Source organism: Pogona vitticeps, chromosome 2 (genome assembly GCF_051106095.1).
Source record: "Pogona vitticeps strain Pit_001003342236 chromosome 2, PviZW2.1, whole genome shotgun sequence".
Taxonomy (NCBI): domain Eukaryota; kingdom Metazoa; phylum Chordata; class Lepidosauria; order Squamata; family Agamidae; genus Pogona; species Pogona vitticeps.
In genome coordinates this window covers 181,063,136-181,091,106 of record NC_135784.1, presented here as the reverse complement: position 1 = coordinate 181,091,106, position 27,971 = coordinate 181,063,136, and the positions used below count along the sequence as shown (strand labels likewise).

Here is a 27,971-nt window from a genome sequence, read left to right as displayed (position 1 = left end):
ATGCCTGTCAAGGTCTTCTAGTGTAAAAGTAATCACAGGGAAAGGCGTAAAAAATATGTCCCCATTTATTTCCAAAAATGGCAGCATTTCACTAGTGCATTGCCCGACTAAACTGGGAAAAGAAAAAAACACCAACACCCTCCACTCAGACAGATCTTATCTTCTATACCCCTTTATAGGCCATGCCAGTCTTTTGCCTACATCCACCAGCCCCAATATGAAGACAGCACCCAGCTGGCGGAAGGCAGGACAGTGGTTCTTCCTCTTTCCTTCAAGGATGCCAATGCCAACCAACCCCATCTCTGATTCTAGCTACCATTGCTAACTGGTCCAACACAAGAGTTCAGGGCTGCCCGGCAGGATGATGGGAACCCAAGGTCAATGGCAGTCTGGCCCAGCCTGGCCCCTCCTCACTCTTTAAGGAAAAAGTGCATCTTGTCATTGATGTTCTTGCGCTCGGGGTTGAGGCGCTTAAGGATCTGGGCCAGCACATTGACTGTCTGCTCACTGCTCAGCCCCGTTTTCTTGGTCTGGAATTTCTTCAACAGATCCTTGGTTGTCATGGGCTTGCGGGTCAAGTAGCGCCGCACAGCATCCTCTGTCAATTGGACATCACTGCAAAGGAGAAAGGAGGCCGGTGAATGCGGCAGCTAAAGCAGCACACCTTAAGTGTGGGGGACAGGCCCACAAAGGAGGATAGTCATACCTATGACCCACACACACACAACACCCAGCTTTCACAGAGGGAAGTCAGTGTCAGGATAGACCCCACACTCCTCCTCCCCCCTCCCCGGTGCCAAACAGCTTGCACCCTATGTGTTCTGCTGCTTACCCGCTGCTGGGCGTTGACTTGCCCGACTGCGGCTGCGGGGTAGATTTCCCAGATGTTGGAGCAGGCTGGGGCCCAGCGTCCAGTTTCAGCCTCTTCGCTGCCGGGAGCTCCCCAGAACCTGCTTGCCGCTTACCTGGCCCAAGGAAAGGAAAGCCAGCTATTTTCAGGACTGTCGGAGGAGCGCGCCCACCACATCCCTCGCACCCAAGCCAGGCCTGCTTTGTGCTGCCCGTGGCAGAAGTAACCAAGAAAACTGGACCACACAAACAAATTAGAGTAAGTGACCTCCTCTGAGAGTGGGGAACCTCAGAGCTCTCGGTGCCCCCCTCCTCAAAATTTCCTCATTACATAATCATTCCAGACTTTTGTACAAGACTTTTCCTTGTTCGAGAAGATCAAAATGCCTCTCCTAAGGTTGGTTACTGACAAGAGGAGCTTTAAGCTAAAATACACCTGGTTCCAAGTTTTTGCCTTTAGTTCTCAGCACACCACTGAAATGTGCCTCTCCACACCATGTGTCTGAAATGGAATCCTATCCATTGGCTAAAAAATGTTCCTTTCTATTGCTTGATCAATTGAATCAGACTATCTAAACTCGGTATGCTTGTCTATGCCAGGCTAAGCCTCCATAAGGTCTCACACGGCTTTTTTCCCCTCAGCTGTACTAAGGAGGCTCCTCAAACTGGGAGCCTTTGGCACACAGTCACCTCCTCCAGATTCTTTTACAGCTGGCATTTTTTCCGGTATCTGCCTCTGAATACCGATGGCCTCAGGAAGTGCTTTGCTAAGTAAAGAGTGCCACAGATTTTTGCCAGTATACACAAGGCCACCCCAGGGCCAGGCATGACCCTGTCATGTTATCCTCACTCTGCCATACCTTGCTCCAGTTTGTTGGCTGCTGCCCGCAGGGTGGAGGAAGTACTGCCAGCATCCACCAGGGGTGTCCCTGGACGGCTGTTCCCTTGTGAGCTGCTGGCGGATCCCTTGCGCTCCTTCTTGGGAGGGGTCTTTTTCTTCTGTGAGGACAAAACAGAGGCTTAGGTAGCGCTCACATCTCCCCTTATAGGCTCCAGAATCTGAATTAGAGAAACCAAACCAGCAGTCTGCTTGTAAAAAGAGCCATCTGCCAGCTCTCTTCTCAGCAGAGAAATATGCCTTCTCTCAGGGTACTGACACCCTTTCAGGGGCATTTTTGAGGACATGCACTTTGCATATCTATTGTTGAGGATCCATGAGTGGAAGCTTCCTGTTAGCATCCTTCTGGGCTTACAGGCCTTCCATGGGAGTGTTGGTGGTAATATAATTCTTCAAATAGCCTGGACCCAGGCTTTACCGGTAATAACGAGCCCTTAGAGCTGCCTGGAGTTCCTTTACCAAGAGAAGGCAGCATAAAAGTGTAATGAATAGAGTTGAAAAAAGAGGTACTGGAAACAGAACCATCAGGAACGGACACTGCAATACATGTTCTGCAAGTCACAGCATGATTATGGCCACAAGAAAGCCAAGTCTAGTGGGGAACTTTTGGTAGCACTTCCACAGAGGGGTCCTGACAGGATGAGATGAACCCTCCCTGTTCTATGAACAGTTTTGGGAAAGGATGGCTAGCTAGAATTTTAATTACTTTGCTACCTCATGCTGATGCTGTTGATCCTTTTAACACAGTATAGCTAGAGATGGAGATCTTATTGCCCCATGAAGCAGAGGGTATCATGAGGTAGCAATGCAGACGGGACTGCTTTCAGGAGAGGGAGGAACAATACTGCCCTGGCCCATCTGTGTTGAGTGCTCATCTTCTGCATGCAGAAAATCTTTCCAAAAGGGATGCCCCCATTACAAAGAAAGCTGCAGACATGGAGACCAGACCTGAGCCAGGAACAACAACTGGTCTGAAACACTTTTCAATCCCCAGCCTCTTCTGCTAAAAGCTGCATCAGGGATTACCGTCATGAAGAGGGCTGAAGATGCTTCACTGTCAATGTCGCTGTCCTCAGATGTCTCCGACTCATCGCTGTTGTCTGCAACACAGAGGGGAAAAAGAGATCAATCTGGGCTTGGCTGCTTTCATGGCCACCAGTCACATGGGCCATCAGACCCCTGGATTCCATGTGGTTAGGCTACTGCTTCATCACCTTGACCTTCTCAGGAATTGTACCTCACAGTGACATCAAGGCTGTGTAACTCCTGAAATAAGTCACTTAAGTCTTCTCCAAGGTAGCACCAAGGCCAGTCCTTCGCCTTTTTGCACTCAAGCTCTGAACCATTCTGGATTTTTAGTTAGCTTGCTGTGTCCCTGGAAATTTGCTCACCAAGGAAAGCAGAATTGTGCAACCTCTCGAAAACTGGACACATAGGTGTGACTTTAAAAAGCACAACAACAACATAATTTATTCTATAGTATTAGCTACCAGAAGAAGTTGCTTGAGAGGCACTTGAGCCCTGCTTCAAACATACACTATTTATACACTTTGACAATGTCTATTTCTGCATCTACAAGGACTGGAACCTACATCTACTTGTTTGCAAGTCAAAAACAGGCCTCTAGAAAAGTCAATATATGCCCCTAATTCCATACTCTCTGCTTTTGTGAAATCATACACATATCTTCCTCCCAACTGAGTCTTTTGTTCTTCCTACGATTGACTCATGCTTTCCCTCCCCAACCACCTCTGGCTTCAGAACCCCAACCTTCTTCGCCTTTCTTCTTCTTCTTGTCCTGTGGAGTCGGAGCCTTCTTCTCCTCCTCCTCCTCCTCCTTCTCCTCCACCGGCTTCTCCTCCTCACTCTCCTCACTGCTCTCGTTGGCTTCGTCTATACCTGGAGAAAACCCAAACCAAGGCCTTTGTTAATTCTTCTTCTCAGAGAACCTACTTCAGGACTTGCACCGTCTGATCAGAACCCAGAGGAACTCATGGTGGTTCACTGTGCCCTCCTCAAAGCAACAGACATAGACAGAGAAGTACTCGGGGGGTGGGGAGGAGGAATGGGGCAGATGCTCAGCAGGGTGGCTGCTCTTGGCAATGATCTGTCTGGCTGGTCTCCCAGTGGTTGTTGTTCATGTCCTCTTAAAAAGGGAACCTCTCAGGTCAAGGGGTGTGGCTGTTTCTGTGGGAGATGCTGTTGCTTCCCTCCTGCAGGGAAATGCATCTCTGGAGAGGGAAGACTAGACTCTTTCATAGCAAAGAGTGAGCAGCAATTCCCAGTATTCTTTGGGAGAAAGTCATGCTAGTCAAACTGACATGAAACAGCTATGCTGCTGCAATGTAACTGTGCCTTGGAGCACAGGAACCTTAAAAGCCCTTGTCAGACCTTTGGGTCATCTCACCCAGAGCTGTCGGCTCTAACTGACTGACTGGGTATCTCCAGGGCTTCATGCAAGCTTCTCTCCTAGCCTTCCTTGGGACCTTCTGTATGGAATGCGAAAACTCTGCCACTTCCCTTGTAGACCTTCACCTACTGCTTCATCGTTGTTTATCTAATGTGGGGGCTCAAGACAGAATAGTACCCAACTGCATGGGAGTTACTCCCTCCCATATTCTCCAACAGGAAGCAAGCCTGGTGCCAAAGATGTAGGGTGCATCTATATTATACAGTAAGTAGGAATAAGAAAGAAGTAAATTGACCCATCTACAAAAATGAAATTCTAGGCTTGAGTAATTGTTTTATTCTCTCCGGGGGGGTGGGGCACAGAAGAGGCTAATAGTCCAAACAATGGAGCTACACAAGATGCCCATTGTTTTTGAGGACAGACTGCTGGTAATTTAAAAAATGAATTTTCCGTGTCCAACATCTAAGTTCATAATCTCTCTTTTTTGTGTGGACAGCTACTGGAGGTGCAGGGGCCATGTTTTTGTCCCTGCGGTTCTTTTTGGGGGCAAAGTAGAAGGCTGCAAAGATTAGGAAAAAAAATTGAGGGGGGATTGAAGTGGATAAAAGTCCACTTCTGTGATTTGAAACTCTCTCTGTGTGTCTTTCTGTAAGGGTATATTTTGCCCACCTCTGTTGGTTTGCCCAATGTTGTGGGTGCGGGCAACAATATACCATGAATGCATTTTCTTTGAACTGCCACAGCTGCATCTCCAGGGTTCTATGAGTTCCCCAACTGCATGGGAACTGCGAATAAAGCCCAAGGCAACCAAAATACAACCCAGGTAGCCTGAAAAGAAACCAGACCAAAAACAAAAACAAAAAACCCCAACCCACAATCAACCTACCAAACAAAACGAGCACAGCAAAGAGTTACAAACAACAACAGGCATTAGGGTGGGGGCTCTCTGCCTGGCTGCTGCTTTGCCTTTAGGTTTTGTTTACTAGAATGAATGAAAATAGTCTTCTCCACCTGCTCACCTTTGGGGATGTCTTCCTCATTGGACACCTTTGGCTTGTCCGGCACTTCTTCTAGCGAACTTCTGGAAGAGGAAAGAAAGAAGCCCCAGATGTGAATGAGGAGGCCTAGTGGGATGACCAGGCCCAGGCCTAACCTTGGGGCACAGTGAGGCACCTGTCTGAGGCAGGGGGTACAAAGGGGCAAAGGGACCGCTGAGGAAGCCATCTGCTGCTAGACTGCTCCTGTCCGGTGCAATGGAGGATCCTGTGTTGCCACCATGGTTGAACTTTCACAGCCTGTATGTTCAGCTTCAAGTAGGTGGGGATATTTTACCTTTTCGCTTCAGCAGCAAAAGGTCTTAAGGCCAGTCCTGGCTGCAAGGTAAAGTAATGGCAAGGAACACAAGGAAAAAACTGAGGACTGGCAGGAAAAATAGGAAGCAGTAAAAGAACTAGCAGGTGGACTGCACAGGAAATTGCCAGATAACAGTCACTCAGCTGAACAGACTCCTCCTCACCTGTGGTGGGACTTACCCTGATCCGTCAGACATGTAGTCAACCTCCTGGCCCTCAAAGTCCCCATCATCGCTGTCTTCAAAGGCTTCGTCGTCTGATCCCTTGGCCTTCTTCTTCTTCTTGGTCTGAGGTGCCTTCTTCTTGGGTTTGGCTGGCTTCTCACCTAACAGCAAGAGGCAACAACAGCACGATCAATTTTCTCTCAGTGAGCAAAAAGGTTTAATCCAAAGGGTGAGTGTGGGAAGGGAGGGCTTTATATAATATATAGGAAAAGGTAGAGGCCCCTGTCACAAGGGGTGGGAGGAGCAGAAGTTCCCATTACATGTTAACTCAAACCAAGCCTCCCCAGGGCACTTCTCCATATTCTCCAGGTGTACAAGAAGGAAGGCTCAGCGGGGCCCAAGGGAGTGCCTCTCCTCAATCAGGTGACTGCCTCTCAAGGATCCCCATACAAGGTCTCTCAGTCTCAAGCCCGCGCACCATCAGCATCGCTGAAATCGCTGTCATCAGAGCTCATCTCCAGCTCGTCTTCCAGGTCGTGGATTTTCAAATCACCACCTTTCTTTTTCCCCTTCTTCTCCTTCTCCTCTTCTTCTTCCTCGCCTTGGTCCTTCAGCCGCCGCTGCTGCATGATGCTGAAGTGATTCAAGACTTTATTCCGCCTGCAAAGGAAGAGCTAAGCTCAGCCAGACTGACTGGGAAAAAAGCCTGCCAAGCCATCTTCTACCTGTAGTAGTAGTAATAGGTGGGTAACTATGATCTGCCTCAGCATGACACTGTGGACTACCATGATCCTAAACATGAAGAACTTTGAATACTCTAAAGTGCTATGCAGATGCACAAGTACAGTGGTGCCCCGCATAGCGACAATAATGCGTCCCGAAAAAATCGTCGCTATACGGATTTGTCGCTATGCGGAACAAAAAAGCCCATAGGAATGCATTAAAAGACGTCTAATGCGTCCCTATGGGCAAAAAACTCACCGTTCCGCAGAAATCCTCCATACGGCCGCCATTTTTGTTGCCCGATAAGCGAGGAAAGGGCGCGAAAACACAGCGGGCAGCCTTTTTTTAACCTGGTGGCCATTTTGGAACTGCTGATCAGCTGTTAGAAAAAACATTGCTATGCGAAAATCGGTAAGCGAAACAGCTTACCGATTGCCGCAAAGCAATGTTTTACCATTAAAAACATCGCAATGTGATCGCTTTTGCGATCGCAAAAAAGTCGCTTTGCGGATTCGTCGTTAAATGATGCACTCGTTAAGCGAGGCACCACTGTATTTATTACCCTAGTCCTGGGTGCCCACAGCAGCCTCCTATATATGTTATGTGAACGTCCCTCTTCCTTCGTGTCAGCTGTTTTTGAAACAGAGGGAAATGGTACAACATAGAAGTCTGCTCTTCAGAGGAGAAGAGAGCCCGCTGGGTGCATGTAAACCCTTAACAGGACTAAAAGGATCTCCCTGGGGCATGAACCCTAGAGTACAGTGGCAGTATGAACAGAACAGAAATCAAAGGCTCACCATCCAGCTGGGACCCTCCTCAAACCTTAGAGGGTCTCTAATACGGTAAACCAAGGTGCATGTAACTATGCTGAACCTATATTTCTTCCCCAGTCTGCTCTCACTTCCCTGGTGGCACATTTATGAATGAAAGCCGTTCAGGCCAAGGACCTGTCTTTATTGCTTGCCACTGCTTCCTGTATATGAAAACACCATGGAAGTAATAAAAGCAGACTCACCAGACTGGAAAGAGGAGAAATCCTGGGAGCCTGCCAAGTCTGTGCCCACTGGACTCTGTGAACCCCTCACTCACTCACTCAAAGACTGGACTTCAGGCTGGCTCTGCAGCAGCGTGGCTGATTTAACCATACATCTGCTTTCCCAGTTGTTTGGTGACACCTCACCATCTTCTGGTGCTGCCCAGTGTAGCCCATGACAATGAAATGCATTTAACTGCCCCTCTGACAGTACACTAGCTTCCTAGGAGGAATGAACATGGATCTTGGGGAGGAATGAGCATCTCTGGCACTCACCTCTCCCACTCCTCCTCAGCTTCTTCTGCCGTCAGCGTGCGGTGCTTGGCGATGGGTGTGAAGTTATACCAGTTGTTGACTGGAAACGCTTCAAAGGCACCATCTGGACACTGTGTGAAGATATAGTAGGAGGTGTTCTCAGTCACACCACCCTTTTTCACTCCTTTGAACCTGAAAAAGGAGAAACAGGTGTTTGCCTCTGACTTTAAAAGCAGAAGCACCATGAAGAGGAGTCAGATCCAGAAAGGAGTGGGGTAGGATCAGGATGAAGACACCCCATGAAGAATCTGTGCCCCCGACTTTATAAATGGAGAAATAAAACTTGTAACAGAACATTTGTTACATCCATTCTAAACCAGAAGGTCAAATTAAAATAGGTGGATGTAATTAACTTATTCACACTATTTGTCAGGTATTTTTAATCAAAAGACCTTTAATTGGCCGAAAGCCCTACAAAAATGCCATCGTCCCATTGTTAGGGAACAGGAGCAGAAGGGTGTTATCGTGTCCTGCTTTCCAGTTTCCTGGAACTGCTACTAGATTACGCTGCTCTCTGGTGATCATACCCAGCGTGTAGTCATATTCCCTTAGGAATACGTTGCTCCATTCACCACCACCACCACCACCCATGAAACTGGAGTGGCTCTTTGTGAAAAAATAGAAGAGAAATGGGGTAGCCAAAACTGCAAAGCCCAAACACATTTGGAAAATAGCAACACTGCCAAGGGCTCACTTGCGTCCAGCCTTGCCATTGACCTTCAGGATCCAGGGTTGATCTTCTGGCTTGAACTCCTTCAGGATGATGCCGTATTTCTTGCGCCGTGCCTCCTCTCGCAACTTGCGGTTGAACTCGCTGCCAGCTCCTGATTCAGGCAACTCTTCTTCCTGGTAGATCTTCTTATTGCTGAGATCTCGCTCCATCTTTGCCTAAGGAGAAGCAAGAAAAATGTTGGCACAGCAGTCCTTGGTCAAGGGAAGGGGGGTCTTTGTGTACACCTTGTACAGAATGAAGTCCACCTTCATGTTCTGTTTGGTTCAATATATAAGGCCCTGGATTCTTTGGCTGCTTGGCAGGCAGCTGCTGTGGCACAACCCCCTAGTCAAAATTCGGCAAGTCTCAGTGCTATGTCGCTTTAGATCAGGGATGGGAATGTGTGGCCTTCTGGTTGTTCCTGGACCACAACTAGCAGGATCCTTCTCCATTTGCCGCTGTTGTTAAAGCTAAGGAAGCTGCAGTCCAATTACAACTGTAGGACCAGTGAATGAGTTTAAAATTGATTTCCCTTATCCTGCCTTCATTTCAATTTTCTGGGCTTTACAAACTGACCTTGGATTTCATTGTTTTTATGATGTTGCCATCTTATTTAACAGCTGATGTTATTTTACATTGGTTTTAACTAGAGATGGGGACAACTCACCATTTTGGCAAGTTGTCCCGCTTCGTGATCTGTCAAAGTTGACAAGCACAAAAGCACAAATTTATTCACTGGTTCGTGGGGGGGGGGGGGGGAGTTAGACAGCCAGAGGCTGTCTGAAAAACAAAGGTGATCCCCACCCCACAGCCTGCCCCATTGCCTCCCTACCAAAGTGGCCACTGCCACACCACCACCCCCAGACTGCTGCCACAGCCACCGTCTCTAGCTGGCTTCCGCAGCAACGGCCTGCAGGCTAAGGGAATCCAGGCTGCCCTTTGCAAAGATGGAGGCTGCAGCTCCCCTACCCTAAATGAAGCCACAGCCTCCATCTTTGCAAAGGGCAGCCAGTGTCCCTTTCTGCAGGCCATGGCAGCAGAAGCCAGCTGGAGATGGTGGCGGTGATGGATGATGGTGGCGCTGGCCAGTGGTGGATGGTGGCAGTGCTAAGGTAGGGAGAGGAAGGGGGTGGGGTATAGGCTGTGGGGCTGGCTGGCTGCCTATCGGCAGAAAGGTAAGGGTAGCCTTCCCCCTTTTCCTATAGGGGACAAATAAAAATGGGGCAATATTCGTCCCTTCGTATTCGCATCCGTTGGGGGTCTCTGGAACTGACAAATATGAAGGGACAAATATTTAATGAATCAACCATTTTTAATGAATTTCAGTAGCCTGGATAGAGTAGACATGGTCTAGAGGGGCGGGGTATAAATTTAATAAATAAATAAAATAAAGTCCTACCTGGTGCCAGGTGGCAAAGTTGACCTTGTCAGCAGCGTTGAAGGCCATAATGTTGTATTTCTTAGAGGTGTTTCTGTGGAAAAAGCAAGGAGACTTGAGACAAATTAGTGCCCAAAACTCTACGTTTCTGAAGAAAGGAAATGTTTCCCTATAGTCTCTGTCTGCCTGTGGTTTGTTCAGTGATTTTACAATGCTATACAACATTACCAGGGCAACAATGCTAAAACTCCACTATCAATGAGAAGCATGATTAGCTCAGCGTGCTCCAAGATCTTCTTGCTCCTTCCAATTAAACAAAAGCCTTCCAAGTGTCTTGCAGAATCTGCTTCAGGGACCACCCCATCACTTGGACAATTTAAGCAACAATCTTGGCTCAGGAGACCAGCCCACAAAACTTCCATCTGCTCGTGGGGCCCACAGTGAAACCCACTCTCACTACAAATGTTTAGAGCACCCTTTTGTCCTTATCTGCAGCCTTGCTTAATATTCAATTGTTTAATATCCAGTTGGAAAAATTATCAAGATGATGTGAACTAAAAATTATCAAGATGATGTGTTAAAAAGAAAGAAAGCTAATGACACTTACTTGGGAACACGGACCACATATTCAGTTGCTGTCTGGCTGCTGGTCCCCTATAGTGACAATGACAACAAACAGGATAGGAATTTGTACCAGTAAAGGAAAGGAAGGAGAAAAGGGGGATGACCTCACAGCCTCCGTGGCATTGAGTCTGACTCAAGAGCCCTAGGAAGCAACAAGATGAGCACCAGTCAAGGGCAGCATCTCTTCTCTTTTGAGCAAAGGGGAGCAACTGTGACCCTCAAAAGGCCTTTGGCCTATAGCTCTAGCTACCACAGCCCAAAGTGAAAGCCTAGGGGAGCCACAGTCCAAAAACATCTGGAAGGACAGCTGCACACCCGATTTTGCCTGACATCCTCTTGCAGGGGGTTGTGAACCCCCTTGTTGCATAGCATCAAAAATTCTAAGGAGGAGCTGAAAAATTACAACAAATTAAGACACAAGGCAAGCTCATGTCTGTGGCTGCTGACCTACGTGGTCCTAGGCCTCTTACAACCATACATTCAGCTATGGCATGGCTGAGCATTTTTCGTAAGACAGGAACTATGAACATGTGGGTGCAGGTTCAAAATAACAGCATGATCCAACAACCATCAGTGATGCCTTCCTGATGTTTTGTGGTAAAACTCTGATCACTACTGACCAGTGGTCATGCTGGCTGGGGAGGATAGGAATTATAATCCTAAACATCTAGATGCTCCTGTGTTGGGCAGGCCAGTATACACTCTCCAGTCATCACCAGACAAGGCAATCATGAGGTGATAAGAGAGAGCAACGCATGTTCCTCTCTCTGCATTCCCAGCTCAGGCATATAAACAACCCAGTCTATGTGCTACTCTTAACAGACAAGAAGGATGCGTTACCACCGAGGACTAGTTTCATCACGTGGCATTTTAATGTGCAAGCAGGTGGAGCCTGACACCAAATATAGATTCAGGAAAATACACAAATACACATCACAATTTTCAGGAACACTTTTGAAACATTTTTTAAAGATACGCATGAAAGAAAGCGAGCTGCACTTCTCACTGCCTAGTGCCCTTGCTCAGAGGAATATTTTTGGCTGCCTTGGGAAGTGAGGGGAAGAGCTTAAAAGCAGAAAAGATTATCTGGCTTGCCAAGTCTCGTTTGGGGGTAACAACACTGAAGCTAGCCTGGCCACTTCTCTGAACAGGTAACAGTGTAAGAGGATGAGAAACACAGACTACAAAGCTTTTTCAGTACTGTGCTTGGGAAACCAACAAATCAACGAGTCAGCTGCGTTGATTCAGGAAACAGGATTGGAGAGGGTCACAGACATGAATTGAACAAGACTGCTTGAATCCCAACAGAACCAGAACTCACCAAAGAAGTCATTTCTGGACGTGCTGAGGAGATGTACAGCCAAGTCTCTGTAAAACTGCTAGTCTGAGGGAGAAAAAGGATAAAATATGTCACTTCAAAAAGAAAGAACGGAACCTCTAGGAATAAAATCATTGGAGGGGAAAAGGACAAATTAAAACTACTGAGGACCAGGGTGGCAAGAAAAGCCCTCCACTTAGGCCTGCCACATTTTCTTGCTCAAACTGTGGCATCCAAATAATGTTTCTACACTGGTGCAGAGTGCAATTATACAGCTTATTTTAAAAGAGCAAAATGCTCCTGATCCTTACAGAGCACTATGCTTTTCTGATGCAGAGGTGCACTTTTGTTTTAAAAGGAAAAAAAACACAGTACAAATAAAAGGGAAGCAACAACAACAACCGCCATTCATCATGTGTAGAATGCTCCCTGTATTAAAACAGAGGTGGGAAACATGGACTTCCCGGTCTGCTGGATCGTGACTCCCATCACTGTCTAAACCAACACAGCCAGTCTACCAACAGCTGGAAGGCCACACATTTAAGACCTTCCAGAGAAAAAGCTCCCAGCTTTACATTTCTTTTTTTAAAGAGAACATCTTATAGAAAGCAGAGTAATAACAGCAGGCTAAACACAAAACTGTTACGGGGATTCATTGCTTCCCCTTCTGACAACAGGCGAGGAGGAGGATATTCTGGGTGGGTGGCGGAGCCCGGGGGCTTTTCACTGGAAGCAAGGCATCGAGGTGGGGCAGGGAAGCTGGAAGCCAGGACGCCTGGGTCCCCTGCCGGGACTGAACTCGCAGTAAGGAGGGACGGGGAGGCAGTCGGACGCCTGGGTCTGCTCCGGAGGAAGGGGGTGGAAGAGGCCCAGGAGCCCGAGCGGCTCCGTCGATGGCAGCGACACCACGAGGCACGGGGACGCCTCGCTCGCCTCCCCCAGTCATTCACTCTCACCCAGGTAGATCACGGCGGCCCCCCTCTCCTCTCCCGCGCATGCGTCGGAACCCGGGAGCAAGTCAAGGGGGCGCGGTCTTTCCGGCTCGTCGCCTCAACCTCAGGCGCCCGACGGCCGCGTGGGCGGCATCCTCCATGTGAGGGGCAGAGGAAGGCGAGACCGGAGGCGGCCAGCCCCTCGAGCCTCCAAGAAGGAGACCAGGAGCAGGAGCAGGACCCGCTCTGGCCAGGGCTTCTTGTGCTCTGCAATGCCACACGAAGGAGGCGCCTCTGCACCCGATGAACTCCCGATCTGGCATCTCGGCTCAGAAAGGCCACTTTCTGGTCGGGCTAGAACTGAGGAGAGCCTCCTATAAAAACGCTTTAGGCGTGACGGCAATGACGGAACCCAGAAAACCCTGCCAGAAGGACTCCCAAGCGCAGCCCAGCGGCGTTTCTTGCCCACGTAGGAATCAAGCTCTTCGTACCCTCTTGCCGCACAAGCGCAATTACTTTAGCCGTCCTACGTCCGATCTTTTTCTCCATTAACAAAACAGCCGCTTGCCATTCTGGCAGCGTTATTATTTCAAGACCCGCCAACAGAAGCCTCTGCCCATTTCTACTTAACGTTGATTATTGCGTATTTCTATTAGTCTCCTGTTGGATGGATGAATCGATCAGGAGCCGGCAGTCATGACTCTGTGGAGCGCTATTGTTGGGGCTGGATCTCTTTAGCGTCAACCAGCTCCGCCCACTAGTCGAGCAAGAGCGGAAATATCGTCTCCTTTACCGGAAGTTGGAGGGTGGGTTTGTGTGTCATCGTACAGTTGACGCTCCCGAAGGAGGGGTGGGAGGGCAGGACAAAATCTATTTTTAGTCGGAAAAGATGCTCTTACGAAGATGTGATGCTTTCCATTGGGACTCCCAAGTTAGATCATTAAACCACATAGTGGATGAGTACTAATTAATAATAATAATTAATAATAATTAATAATAATTAATAATAATTAATAATAATAATATCAAGACAAAAAACGGGACAAAAAGGTTGTGGCACCTGAAAGGCTAACTGCTATTTTTTAATACGAGCTTTGGTGGATCAAGGGTGTTTCCTCAGACAGAAGAATGAGATTGTGTGACTGACGTTTTTATACATGGACTGATGAATATGTGGAGATACAGATGGACAAAGTGACAATGGTTCGTTGGTAAAGAAACAGACTGTGAATCATGTTAATTGTCAGTCTACCAGGTAATAGTAACATAGTTGACACAAGTGGCAAACTGAATGAATGTAGCATTTCAGCCTTGGTAATGACTTAAGAACCCTTGATTAATATTCAGTCCTTTTAAAGGAGTCTCCAGCACAGAATCATAGAAAAGTGAAGTTGGAAGGGGCCTACAAGGCCATCAAGTCCAATCCCCTGCTCAGTGCAAGAATACAATCAAAGCATACCTGCCAGGTGATTATCCAAGTTTTTCTTTAATGCCTCCAGTGTTGGAGCACTCACCAACTTCCGAGGTAACTGGTTTGATTGCATCTGTACCGCATCTCTCTCTCTTTCAAGTCTCATTTTGTAGTGTGTGTTTGTTATAAAAGCAGTGGCTGTCAAGTCATTCAGAAAGTGTCCAGATAGACAGGAATGTTTCAAAACAGGTTTTTAAGTGTTCTGTGGATTCTGTGCCATCCTTTGCTAACAATGTCATTCTACATACGACAAACAGGACAATGTGCTGTACAGTATGTGCAAAATAATTAATGGACATAAATCTGACACCTGGAATGGCAGTACACAAAAACCTGTTCCAGAACATTTAAGTCTGTCTGGACACTCTGAATGTCACTGGTTTTTTTTTGGGGGTGGGGGGACTACAAAACCAGCTTTGAAAGAGAAACAGTGGAAATAGGATGTATAATATGGGAGATAAGGTGAGGACTCACTTAAAAAGACTGAGTGTCAAAGGTTCTTAAGTCATTGTTCTGTGCTATCAAATTGGAACTGAATTATAGTGACCCTAATGGGACTTTCAAGGTAAGTGAGACATTTAGGGAGTGCTTTTACTAGTTCTGCACCCACAGTGAGCTTCCATGGCCAAGCAGGGATTCAGACCCAGGCCTCCTGAGTCCTAGTCAGTCACTTTGTCCACTTATACCACACTGGGATAGCCATAAGTCATGTGAAATATTACATTGTATCACACAGTTTGACATTTGTGTGATAGAATGGGTCCCCTGCCGGGACTGACCTTGCAGTAAGGAGGGACGGGGAGGCAGTCGGACGCCTGGGTCTGGTCCGGAGGAAGGGGTGGAAGAGACCCAGGAGGCCAAGCGGCTACGTACGCTAATTAATTTATTTACAACAATTTACTGTCTGTTAGTTAAGGGAACAATCAAACCAAATTATAAAATTTGTGCAATTACTTTTCCTTCAAGAATACTTTTGTTGTACTAGTCCTCCAGACCCCTTTACTCTGATTAATCCTCAAAACAATCCAAGATCAAGATTTAATTTTAACCATTATTCCACATTGGCTTTGCTGTTTTGCCTGTATCTGTACCTGTTGGACTGAAGAATCCAAATGACAATCTGTTAAATGTTAATTTTTTTGTTTTCTAGGACTTGAGTGTGTTTTGATGTGAAGATTACAAGTTTGCCAGCAATGGAAACTCAGTGGAAAAGCTTGACTTGTTTTATTTTTATTTTTTGGCAGCTGTCTGTCTGTGGACTCTTTGCCAAGAAAGGACAAGCTTGCTCTGTGTTTTTTCTCCATTGATGGTTAGTTATAATTTCATTTTTTATTTTATATTTCACTGTGAGCTGCCTTGATGCTACTCATAGTGAAAAGGGGAGAAGAATTTAATAAATAGATGGGATCTGTCTTCCTTGGTGCACAGAGACATCCTGCAGGAAAGCATCCCTCTGTGTGTGTGTGCGTGCGTGGGTGCATGCGCGCGCGCATACACATACACACACCTACCTCAAGGCTAATTTTACTTCAGACTACTGTATTTCTATATTCTCAGTCACCTTTATAGCTGGTCATGTTTAAGCTGGTTCTTATACAACAAGGTTGGGGAATGGTGATTTGGCCTGGGAACCAAATGCTAATTTTGGAAAGGTGTTATGGGTCACCTTATAGGAATGGGCAAAGCAAGGGGCAGAGGGTGGTGGCTGCAGTAAACTGGACAGAATTAGATCTGCTAATTTGGGCCTTTTTACTCCTGGCTTACAAAGTATAGCTCAGATTTCTCCAGGAATAAACCCCAGCATAATAGCTTTCACACATACAAAGGGCAGCTCAATTTTGTGAATATCCATTCAGGTTCCCAGCTTGAACATTTAATGTTGTTTCCATGCGACAGCTTCCCAAACTTTAAATATAACTCCTAATATCTTGTGCAGAAGAAGTTTTGGGCCTTGTTGAAGACTCCCCTACATTTGGCCTGAGGGATGGAGCTTCCGTTACCTGGCAATTAAAAAAATTATATGTGGGAAGAAATCTCTGCAGGTGAAATAAACGTCCCCGAGAAAGATCAGTCTTGCAAGCCACAAGCAACTGAGGGGGATGCTAAGGCTTTGGTCACCTCAACAAGACACCTACCTCTATAATCACTCCTCCTTATGTTCCCACTGATGGCAATCGCCAGAATCTTTAACAGTCTCTTTCCCTTCTGTTTCCTGAAAGAATTATAAAGCAAAGAAGAGAGAGATTTCCTTCTTCCCTGCTTGCAAACTCTAAATTAGACCAATTACCTTATCTTTTTTAATGCCTAATTAAATCACCCAGCCTACGTGTGGAAGACTGGTTTCTTGTTTTCGACACAGTGAGAGTTCTTTCTTATCCAGCGCTCTGCCAACTCTAATAAGAAGCCAACAACCATCTCACCATGAGGGTAAAGCAACCCACCTATGCCAGCTTTGCCTATGTCAGGTTCAGAGCAACCATGACATCAGATGTCTGTGACATCAGAAAGAGAGCTGAGGGGTTCACATGTGAGCCAAGCAGAAATGGGCATATTAGTTTTGTAGAGGAGTTTGAAGTTTCCTGGACCCATGCCTGGAGTTCCCTGGGTGTCGCCCTCAGAATGGGGAATTGCCAGGGAAGCCTTCCCACAACCACCAAACCCTTGAGGCGGGATCTAAAAGGTAATGTTTGCTCTTTAGCACCTGCCCCTCTCCATGGTCCTAGCCGGTAGAAACCTTTGCATGAAAGTCTTTCCAGTTCCTCCAATAGGGCTCACATTCACACAAGTTTTCCCTATAAACGGCCCCATGTGGGTCAGACCTGTTTGTCCCCAATTCTGCTCCCCTTAACAGATGGGTTGGCAAGCGTGGCTTGGACTGCAACACCCAGCACGCCTTGCTATTAGTGATGCTGGTGAGGCTGATGGGTGTTGCGGTCCAGCAACTTTTGAAGAGTTGCACTTTGCCCACCCCGTCTAAAGAAACCACCATCTTGTTTGTGGTGCAGTTGCTCCTGTGGAGCAACCATCTTGTTGACATCTTTTTATTTACAAAGAAAGCCATGTTCCTGATGCCTTTCATGCTACTTTGTTTCAATCAGAGCCACAAAAGAAGACTGCCCAGTGAGGGGAAGCTGCCATTGGGATCCACACTGAGAATGTAGTTGCATCCATCATATATACATACATACTTTATTGTTACAGAATCAAGCCATACAAAATTGAATACAAAATTCCAAAGACGGGCATGCACTACATGCCAGTCATACCAGACGTACAAAAAGTAAAATATCTAAAACAGCAAATATAGCAATGTAAGACCAAGGTCTAAGGGTTTAGCTGTTTATTCTGGCTGCTATAGCATGCCGCCCAAAATTTCACTACCAGTTCTGTAGTAGTCCGATTTTAGTCGATTAACAATTGATTACAGTTGTCCGAATCCAATTGACCTGCCATATCTTTTAAGAGAGGTGTAATATATTTCCCTCGAATCTTATTATGCCTGTTACATCTGAGCATCATATGCTCAATAGATTCTATCTCGTCAGATCCACAAGGGCAGAATCTCTGTTCCCTTGGGATTTTCTTAAATCTGCCTTCCGACACCGCAGAAGGGAAAGCCTCACATCTAGCCAGAGTAAAGGCTTTCCTAAACTTATACGTCTCAAGCTGTGATAGGTAGGTCCATCCTGAGAGACTCCAGCTCATCTTAGTGACCATTCTTTTTGTCCCCTTCCAAATGTTGCAGGTTGTACCTTCTAAAAATGGTTTCTAGACAGTGCCCAGAATGCCTTGCCACTATAGGCAATGATAAGGGATTCTGGGAGTTGTAGATCAACCACAATTTCAGGTCACTTTGCTCTAGAGCAGGGATTGGGAAGATGTGGCCATCCAGATATTGTTAGATGGCAATTCCTGTCATCCCTCACCATTGGTTATGTTGTTTCGGGCGATTGGGCATTGCAGCAGCCCAACAACTTCTGAAGCCCACACATTCCCAACCCATCTTCTAGAGCACAGAAGTCTATGTCTGTGATCTGAAAACACAAGCAAAGCCATGCGGTCCTTACACAATATACAAGCAAGGCCGGTAATGCCTTTAGTGGCCCCATAAAGGTACCACTTGCTCTTGCTTTTGTAAGGTCTGTGACCTCTGTTCCTCAATGGGACCATGAGAACTATAGTAAAAACTTTGCAGTCAATGGCCGGTGAGCATTCAGACCCAGCAGATTGGATTCTGCAATAGGAACAAACCAAAAAAGGGATGTTGCAATATAGTATCTGGTTCATTTGGGAAAATGGTGCATGGAAGAGGCTAAAAGGGAGAGCCCATTCTTCAGGGTCTGTGTGTCCAACGTGCAGCTCTTCTGCCCGTGGTAGCTGGGCTGACAGTACAGACAATGGGGGAGCATCCTCCAAGACTCCTGAGGCATCAGGCGAAGGGAAGGGAACCCAGGGCATACTGAGTGGCAGAGGGAAATCTTTGTGGCATCTGGATGTCACAGCCAGGAGGCTGCCACTCCTTCCTTTGGAATCTGCTTTCTTGGACTAATGGTAGGGCCAACCACGCTGATGCTCTGATTCATTATAAGGCAGCTTCGTATGTTCTAGTGTGCCGAGGAAGTCTAGCCTTGATTTATGAAGCAGTTCCTGTCTGTTCTCTGTGGGCGCTTTTACTGGTGGACATAGCAGTGGATTGTGCCACCCCTTGGGTCAGATCTGATCGTTTCCCGCTCTGCTGCCTGCGATGGCAGTCACAGCCTGGAGTCTGAGGTGGTCACCCCGGGAGGCCAGCCAGTCAGATTCCATGTCAGAAAGTCATGGTAGGGCAGCGGTTGGAGTGCTGGGCTGGGACTGGAGAGATTCGGGTCGAAGTCCTCACAGAGGCAGAAAGCTCCCTGGTTGACCTTGGGCTACCAGGGGCTGATCGCTCTTCCTCTGGCCAACCCGCGGGGTTGTTCCGAGGAGGATGAGGAGGGGGAGCCCCATGGGCTGCCTTGAGGTCACCAGACAAGACCTGGGAAATAAAGACTATTGCCAATATTGGATGTTTGCATCTTGTTGCTGAACCTGTGGTGGGTATGTTACTTACCTGCCTTCCCCACCACCCCCTTCTTCTCCCCACCTTTTTTTTTTCTACAGAGAAGCTGCAGGGGCCCATCATCATCTTCACAATCGGAGGCCCAGGCTCTGGCAAAGGGCTACAAAGCAGACAGATGGCTCAGAAGTACAATTTCTCCCATGTGGCTATTGGGGATCTGCTGCGGGTAGAGGCTAGCAGGGCCAACCGCAGGGGCAGAGCTATCAGGGACATCATGTTGAAAGGAGCTCTGGTGCCCTCGGTAAGGTTTTTCTCCTTGCACCCGTTCTTTGGCAGAAGTTTATTCCATCGGATAGCTTTTATAACATCTAAGTCAGATCAGGGCTGAGTCTAGCTTCGGGGGGGGGCAAAAGGAGAGCCTCCAAATGTTGTTGGGTGGCAACAGATGTTGTTGGGTGGCAACCGATCCTGTTGGCCCTCACCATTGACTGTCGTGGCTAGGGTAGGAGAGACTTGTCACCCAACACTTCAATGACATCTGGAGACCCAGAGGTTACCAACTCCTGCTTCAGTCCCATTGGGATCAATGGAATTGGTTTATCATGACTCATCTAAATGCTGTTGATTTCAGTGGAACTAAGAAAGGACTTAGTGTGTATTCAGTCTGCTATGTTCATTGCATTTTATGTGATTCTGCGTAATACACTTGAAAGAGGAAAGGAACAAATATAGCTCATTTGCAGTAAATCCCATAGACACAATTATTTTAACAATTCACAATTGAATATGTTTGATTTGACATGTCTTCCATCCAATGCTAAGGCTGCTGTTCTGTAGGCAACTTGTGGCCCTTCAGATGTTGCTGGACTGCAATACCCATAATGCCTTAAGTTGCTAGCCTGTGCTATTCGCATTTACTTGGGAATAAGCCTTATTAAAAACGAAGGACTTCCTTCTAAGTAGATGCTCTTACTCATTCTAAACTGTTTGCTTGGTGGTTCTTCACAAAACTGCTAGTGGTTCTTCACAAAACTAGATTATTGTTTGTTAATTTCCCCATCAGTGCCATGATCATACCAGTGAGAGGTTCGGTCCATTGAGTGTAAATGAATTGTTGGACCACTGCTCCCAGAATCCACAACCATGTTGGGATTCTTGGCAGTTTCACCCATAAGACTTCCTTTTCTAAGTGTTGGGATCAGCTCTCTATTTTGCTGCCCTCTGAGATCTGTTCTAATTAAACTTCCACATTACTATGCCTTATACCAAGACTTGCACAGGGAGTCTCCCCCCTCTTCTGGGAATTGAAGTCCAAAATATTGGGAAGGCAAAGCATTCTGCAATAAGATGCCCCTCAGAGACAGCAAATGATTTGCACTTTTTATGTAGCTGATATGTAGATACACAGGGGGGAAAGGCAGAATGAATTAGTGAGGTGGGTAGGATTCTAAGCTCATTCTCAGCAGCTGGATTTTGTTGTAATTAAAAAAACACAAGCTGTTCTGGTTTGGATGGTTTCCATCTTCTAAACTATGGATGATGTAGAGGTTTTGACTTTTTGTGCTTCTGCATGGAAGAAAGTGTACTGCAGCAATCTGGTATATACAAATCTTGGTTTACATCAGCCCTGGGGAACATGCCACCCTCCAGATGTTGTGGGATTCCAATCAGGCCTAGTCAAGGGCAAAGGATCATGAAACTAGCACTTTACTTTTATTTAGACTTATACCCCGCCCCTCTAGACAAAGTCTACTCTGGGCGGCTTACATAAATGGTAAAATACAATAGGATAGCATGCTTAATAATATCTAATAATAAAACCAACTAACTAATGTTCTTCAACATCTGGAGTTAACATCTTTAACATTTCCCAGTCCTGCCCTAGGCATGAACTGAATTAAAAAAATTAAAGCTTGTGATCAGCCAAACCTCCAAACTGAGGTAGTATGAAGTCCAAATCATATCATCTGAAAACTTTTCCAAATGATATGATTTGGACTCTGTGGGAAAATGAAATAGCTGGCCTGGTCTAAGTGGTTTCCAGCTTTTGGTCCTTACAATATTTTGGATGGTAGACTCGTAGCATCCTTGATCCTTGGCCACACTGCCTGGAAGTTCTAGGAGTTTAAGGCTAAAACATCTGGAGGCTCAGAGCTGAAAGAAGCACTTTCAGCCTGACACAGAAGGGCTCTTTTCTCCTTCTTTAAGAGGTTCATCATTCCAAAAGTCAAATCTGAGTGATAGTTTTCTAAAATGTGGAAATTGTGCTGTGGTATATCAGGACTAATTAGGCACCCACAGCCAACCCAGATTTGTATGCTTCCTGAAGCACACAAGAGAGCAATGCTCACTCATTTCCATAGGACCACCCTAGTCTACCCTGTCTTGCTCTAACTAGATTGTGGCATGTACTGTACTGGAAGTGACCAGGGAAGAGGGGGACAGCTGCCTAGATGCAAAAGCATCATCTTGAGTGCTTTGGCATTTGCTTTCCTTTTTAAAAAGCTTCATAACAGCAATGAATGTGGATTGTGCTAAATAACAGAATTTGGAAGGCTCAGATTAAGCATGTCAGCTTGTCCATTGTTGTTGCTGGACAAAGAGCAGAAAAAATTTTTTTGAGTGGAAATCCCACCCCATGGGTTGCAAGGGGCCTGCAAACTGGAGGTTCCCATCTCTGCTTTCGGGATGACGGGTAGCTTGCTTGCTTGTGCAGCACATGAGCAGGATGTCAGCTAGGAGGAACAGTAAGAGTGACAAAACTGTTGCTCTAGGCTGGTTTTAGTTTCCAGACTCAAGATAGGCTGTGCCTGCCAGTCTTGAATTAATAGCAGAAATGTGACCAAAGGTTAAGATTTGTCCAGAACAAGAGAAAAGGGGGGGGGGGGAGGGAAGATAGCATTAGGAAGGGTGGTATTCAGTTTTTCTTTGGTGTAATCAAGCTCTTTGAGGATTGAGTTGCCTGTCTTCCTAGGGCTACATTGTAGACCTGCTGATCAACAACATGTTGAAGGCCAACAGTGTCAAAGGATTCATAATTGAGGGCTTCCCCCGGGACGTCAACCAGGCCAAGCTGTTTGAAGAAGTTGTAAGTGCAGTTCCTGGGTGGGTGGCGGGGTGAAGACTGGAAGGGTGCCTTTCCCTATAAAGGGCTGGGAAAGTTAAAGCTCCCTACGAGTTAATTGAACCAACCTGTGGGGAAGGTTTTGCTTGCTAATAACCCAACATGGCTTTCCCCAACTTGATGCCTCTAAATCTTTTCACTTACACCTTCCATCAGTCTCAGCCATTCTCTGAAGTTTGGCTAGCAACTGCCTAGTCATAGGTTGTCACTTCCCTTTCCAACTCTGGAAAGAGATTGGAATGAACTGGCTCTGAACAGGCAGCCGAAATGCAAGAATACAGAGTCTGTAACTGAAACATCAGGAGTCCTATGGCAGCAGAAAGCCTTAATACGTTGTAGTTTGTTTCTGTGGACTACAGTCCATTTCCATCAGTCATCTGGAAGTACACATCCATGGGGTGTGCTTTTAGATAATGAGGCCAGATGAAAATTAAATGCAAAAACCACTGACAGTGAGTGTTAATGCTGGCTGATCAGAACACTGTTGCAGATTACATGAACAGCCTGGCATAGGGTAAGCCAATTAGCACATTATTTATGAGAACATGTTATTCAAAGCTTTGAAGAGAGACTGGCATTTTCTAATGACCTATAAATAAGCACTCTCTTTCTGATTTCCGTTTGTCACTGTTTCTGCTTGCTTGTCAGATTTTCAATAAAATGTCCATCTAAAAGTATGAATGTCAGATATCCAGCTTACCTGCTGGAATGTGGTCCCATGTGGCTAGGATTTTTAGATATTGAACAGTCAGAACCCCTGAAATGTTGACACCCCTGAGTTTGTGATAAGCATTCTTACTGCCCCTGTGAAGTTAGAAAACAAACTGTGTGCCTAGTAATTCTGACTCAAAGGTGCCAATGTTTCCAAATGGATTGTTACAAGGCACGCTTCCACATTAAGAAGTTCCTTTGCTCTGCCAATTTGTTAATTGATACAGGATGGATTGAATGGCTGGTCAGTAATCTGGACTATAATAGCAGCTACCTGTTTTGGGCTGAACTCCTGGCTGCGAGTTTTGATCGAGTAGTACCTAGAGAGCCACATATTCCCTACCCTATCTGAAATGATGGGGACTTCTAGCTAGAATTGCATTAGGAGGCAGACAGATTTCATGCAGTAAAGAGTAAATTACTGGATATTAGCCATGACACCTAACTGGATCCTTCATGTTCAGAAGCAACACACTTCTGAATGCCAGTTGTTGGGCAGCATGAATGACAACAATAAGGAAAAGCCTTCATACCCTGCTTCTGGACTTTCTGGAAACTTATGGTTGGTCAGGAATGGAAACGGAATGTAGGACGTAAATCCCACTTATCTAAGCTACTGAGCAAGGCTCTTGTTTCTTTTAGCAAGCATGCTTCGTTATTTTAAACAGTGAAACTAGGCCAGATCAGGACCCAAATCATACAAGAGCTGAGTTGGCCATTTCGTACAACAGGTGGGGCGTTCACCCAACATCGTTATAGTGTTTGACTGCTGTACGGAGACCATGATCCAGCGACTGATGCTCCGAAGCCAAATGGGCGAGAGGGTGGACGACCATGAGAGAATCATCCGGCAACGCCTGCAGACACACTACACACAGTGTGAGCTTGTCCTCACCTACTACCTCCAGAAGAGCCTACTCCGGAACGTAGGTCCCTGTGAACCCAGCAAGGCCCCCTCCCTTGCCCATATCCACCAAGCCAAAGCAGGGTGGCCTCACTACCTTGCCAAAGGGCAACTAAGGTCAAATTTGATTCTGTCCTGAAAGCTGCCAGTATAATTTGTCTTCAGACAGACTGTTCACACGGTCACTTGCAGGGTTGTTTACACAGAGATGAGACTCAGGTAGACAATTAAAGCTGTATGTAGGGCCATATTGGAGCTGCATGGCATTTGGGAATGACCTTTAGGCCCATAAAGAAGTCAAGGGGAAAAAACTTACAGCAGGGGAAGGATGAGATATTTGGCGTCTACTTCCAGTACAGTAGATTGGATTCAGGCTTAATTATGCTTAGAACAGATCCATTTATTAAAACATTTTAAATCAACTTTCATCCCTACAGGCACCAGTATAGTGTACAAATTTACATGGTCTGTGTGGGCACTGTGGGACACCATGTATACTTTGGTCTAACCATGTACAGTGGTACCTCGCAAGACAACCCAGCTAAACGACGAATCCGCATAGCAATGACTTTTTGCGATCGCTATAATGATTCGCAAAACAGTCATTCAAATGGGGGATTTTTGCTGGACCTTGATTAGGTCCGTGCTTCGCGAACTGTTTGTTCACAAGACAATTTTTTCAGCTGATCGTCGGCTTCGCAAAACAGCTGCCCTGTGTTTTCTGGACCCACACTTCGCAGGACAGCCATTTTTACAGCTGATCAGCGCTTGCAAAATGGCTTCCCTATGGGTGATCTTCGCTGGACGAGGTATTTTCCCCACTGGAACGCATTAAACGGGTTTCAATGCATTTCAACCGGGAAACGGATTTCACATGATGATGATTTCGCTAAAAAGTGATTTCAATGGGACGGATTATCATCATGCGGGGCACCACTGTACAGTACTTTTTGTTCAGCACTGGTGAGACACACTGATCTTAAAAGGTTTTGTGCCTTACACTTTACATATCTGTGAATTTAAGCAAAACTTCACTGGTGCAGCAGGACTGTCTTACACAGCTCTTTTGCATTAGGAAGGGGGGTTTGATGGTTCAAAAGTCCTTCACTGTATTTTTATATTTACAGATCATTGGGGAGGAACCTCCGGATACAGTCTTTACCAAATGCTGCAGTGTTGTCGATGAGGTGATCAAAACAGCTGCCTTGACTACATAGCCCTTTAGTTCTACATTCAAATAAAGATTTAAATCTGCTGGTCCATTACAATGCCCTCCTCAAAAACTCTTAAGAAAGAAAGCCTCATTGCTGATTCCTACATGCAGACATGTTACCTGTTGGCTTACAGCTTTGTATGTGAACTGACATCCCTGAAAAAACAGAAGGTGCATTTGTGGTATGACTGGGCGTTCACACATGTACATAATCATAACTACTGTATTACTTAATGTGCTGTCATCAATCCATGAACATGCATACTGTAAATAGTCCTGAACAACTGAAGTCTAGTGCAAGCCAAAGGTTACAGATGACAAAATGCCCAATCCATATGGCAGACCTGAGGGCAACAGTATCCTCGCTATAAAATGAAGACTTGATCTATACCAGAAGTTCTATTTTTTTTTTTAGTGTCTATTAATATTAACAACCTTCACTTTTTCTTAAGAACACACACTCCTATTTTTGGTTCTTCTCCCAAAAGTAACTATATTTTTTAATAGTCTATTCTATCTTTCCCCAGAAATCCTTCTGTAACCTTCTTACATGGTAACACTGAGCTCCAGGACAAGTAGTTGTCAAAGCTTCCCGGTGGCTAACTGAGTCTACAGCTGGCACTGAAAGAGCACGCACAAATGAGCCTGTTGTTACCAATAAATTGGGCACCTGGCTGACTCAAAAATTGAACATGTGAAGCAGGAAATCAGGGGACAAACACAGGATAGAGCATTTTAACAGCAAACCACCACTTATCTAGCACCCCATTCAAGTTTGGTAAGTGTCCAGCAAGAGCAAAAAGCGAATTAATATAGCCAACCAGAGGGGGTACAGCAAAAAAACATTTGAACTGTTCTTCACAAGCTTCCCCCATTCGTGAAGTAAGACAATTACTGAATCCAATTAATTGAGAAACTCTACTGGGGGTAGTAGTGGTTTAGGACTTTCAGTTTTGGGGTGGGTGGGTTTAAAAATACTTACAATAATGCATCAACAATCAAAGTATTCACACATTATTATTATTATTATTATTATTATTATTATTATTATTATTATTATTATTATTATTATTATTATTATTATTATTATTATTATTATTGGAAAACAGCTCAATGAGTAATAGTTAGTTGTTGGGTATGGATATAACAGTCCCAAAGCTGATCTGCAACATTTCTGCTCAAGTAAGTCCTCCCTGAAGGCAGCAGGCCATAGAAAGAAGCTGAAAAAAACCCTTTCTGCTTGAAGTATCCATAAAGGTACTTAACAAATGCATAAAGATATTCAGTATCTTTTCAGGTCTGGCAAAATGTCTTCAAAAGAGTTAGCCAGATAGTTGGATCAAGCTATGAAATGTGAATGATCAAAAGACAGGTGGCAGCTGCTGCAGTAAACCAAAATGTTTTACCACCTACAGAGCCACCTCTAGATCTGGAAATTTAAAATACTGCAGTAGTTTCAGAGGCATTCGAGGTGACATGGCTGTGATGCATGCACTGAATCTAAAAGCACCCCAAGGTCAATGAGTACAGTCTGCTGATAAGCAAGGGTAAGAATCTGACTCTTGTTGCAGGAATCATTTTCAGAGGTCCTACCTTTGGAAACACACACAGTTGCAAGAGACTTTAAAACAAAAAAGCATTTTATTCAACAAAAATGCACAAATGCCTGCTCAAACTATAAAAACACAGGAAGCTCTTAATTCATGACCATTATCAGGCTTTTACAACAGCTATATTGTGAACAAACATCAGCTTCAAAAACCCTATGGACAGAAAGAGTAAGACAGACACCACCCAGCAGACACGGGGGGATGTTTTGTTATCATTTATTTGTGAAGTTAAAAACGAGCGGTAAAAAGTAAAAATTGAGCATACAATTGTTTGTTTCAATTTCTTCTTGAACAGACAAAAACACGACAGATCAGTCCTAGCAGTGGAGAAATGGAGGGGCAGGGAAGGGGTTGTCTGAAACACCAACACCTTTGTCCGAGGAATGTTCCAACTCTAACTAAAAAGCAGAGTGACTTTTCCTTGTAAAGTTTCTTTTTAAAACAAAACAGAAAGAAAAAAAGGAAGTGTTACCCTGAAAACTGAGGTGTGTGTCAGGCAGGATGGGCAGCGGCGGTTTTAGTTGGGTATCTTCTACAGCTGCAGGCTCAACATTAGGGGTCTGAAGATCTGGATTTATATTACGAAAGACTTGAAGGCGGCATGGCCAAGATTTCCAGAAGAAACCCAGCAATCAAGAGCCACAGGCCGGCTCTCTTCCCAGCCCGTCACTTCCTGCAGCAGCCACCTCTCTTTCCAAAACAAAAAGGTTCTCAGAGATGGGGAGGTTCACATTCAACTCACTGAGCCTGTTGAAAATATATTAAAAAAAAAACATGAGAGAAGCCGGTTACTGAAGTTCAGAACAGAAAGTAAAATGGTAAGGCATCAAGGATGTATAATACATGATCTCTGGGACAGAATTGTCTGGCACTTGGTTGTTAGTTTTTAAAGAACTCAAATATTATCCATCATTATCTAGATACAATAGTATATAATCATAGATCAAACCCAGAAGAGGTCAAAATGTCTCCTTAATGTGCCTTTCATTAAGCATTTCTGACCTGTTACTGTCTCCTCGTCTTACAACCCCCAATCCCCTCATTCCATTTAAAGGAACCTCTAGTCCTCATGGTTTAAACTTTCACTACCTGGAAACAAAATGAAAACAGCATGCTGTGAGAGCACTTCCCATTCAGCTCGACCCACCAACCTTGTTATTGAGCTGACTGAGTAGTCTGAACCTTGCTCAAT

At 45.6% G+C, this 27,971-nt stretch overlaps 3 protein-coding genes across 12 annotated transcripts in view; 1 reads left to right on the top strand and 2 right to left on the bottom strand.

Moving 5' to 3' along the window:
• ALKBH7 (alkB homolog 7, RNA demethylase) overlaps nt 1-27,046 on the top strand; it is a 67,056-nt gene extending 40,010 nt beyond the window's left edge. The window contains exons 4-8 of one of the 4 annotated variants that reach the window (XM_078386589.1): nt 15,424-15,488; nt 19,319-19,518; nt 22,192-22,305; nt 23,784-23,931; nt 25,084-27,046. In XM_078386589.1, the coding sequence (XP_078242715.1) occupies nt 15,424-15,488; nt 19,319-19,518; nt 22,192-22,305; nt 23,784-23,931; nt 25,084-25,142 (586 nt within the window). In that variant the 3' untranslated portion in view covers nt 25,143-27,046. Of the gene's footprint in view, nt 1-15,423; nt 15,489-19,318; nt 19,519-22,191; nt 22,306-23,783; nt 23,979-25,083 lie in introns of all 4 variants that reach the window. The other 3 variants (XM_072991509.2, XM_078386590.1, XM_078386591.1) reach the window with 3 other exon arrangements.
• On the bottom strand, nt 48-13,490 carry GTF2F1 (general transcription factor IIF subunit 1). Of its 5 annotated transcripts, none has more exons than XM_078386588.1 (14): nt 13,208-13,490; nt 11,780-11,842; nt 10,442-10,488; nt 9,856-9,928; nt 8,439-8,632; nt 7,706-7,876; nt 6,152-6,333; nt 5,690-5,834; nt 5,177-5,238; nt 3,518-3,646; nt 2,774-2,847; nt 1,710-1,848; nt 833-965; nt 48-615 (listed from the first exon to the last, which is right to left on the bottom strand). In XM_078386588.1, exons 2-14 carry the CDS (start codon nt 11,789-11,791, stop codon nt 411-413), a joined length of 1,566 nt encoding a protein of 521 aa, XP_078242714.1. In that variant the 5' UTR covers nt 11,792-11,842; nt 13,208-13,490; the 3' UTR covers nt 48-410. The 5 variants fall into 5 exon arrangements, with proteins under 5 accessions (XP_078242714.1, XP_078242713.1, XP_020654400.3 ...); XM_078386587.1 differs by having other exon boundaries at nt 13,200-13,481; XM_020798741.3 differs by lacking the exon at nt 13,208-13,490 and adding an exon at nt 12,733-12,799.
• The window catches only part of KHSRP (KH-type splicing regulatory protein), a 31,399-nt gene continuing 30,219 nt past the window's right edge, over nt 26,792-27,971 (bottom strand). For all 3 annotated transcript variants that reach the window (XM_072991505.2, XM_072991506.2, XM_072991508.2), the window contains one exon: nt 26,792-27,526. In XM_072991505.2, coding sequence (XP_072847606.1) covers nt 27,518-27,526 — 9 coding nt within the window. In that variant the 3' untranslated portion in view covers nt 26,792-27,517. The remainder of the gene's footprint in view (nt 27,527-27,971) is intronic.

Excerpts from the sequence above, each read along its gene's own strand:
- GTF2F1 (XM_020798740.3), bottom strand. The coding sequence starts at position 11,911 with ATGATTTTATTCCTAGAGGTTCCGTTCTTTCTTTTTGAAGTGACATAT. Across the intron at positions 7,877-8,438 it reads AATGGCAAGGCTGGACGCAA|GTTCAAAGGAGTGAAAAAGG; the intron begins GTGAGCCCTTGG and ends CTCCTTTTTCAG. Across the intron at positions 6,334-7,705 it reads GCTGAGGAGGAGTGGGAGAG|GCGGAATAAAGTCTTGAATC; the intron begins GTGAGTGCCAGA and ends CTTCCTTTGCAG.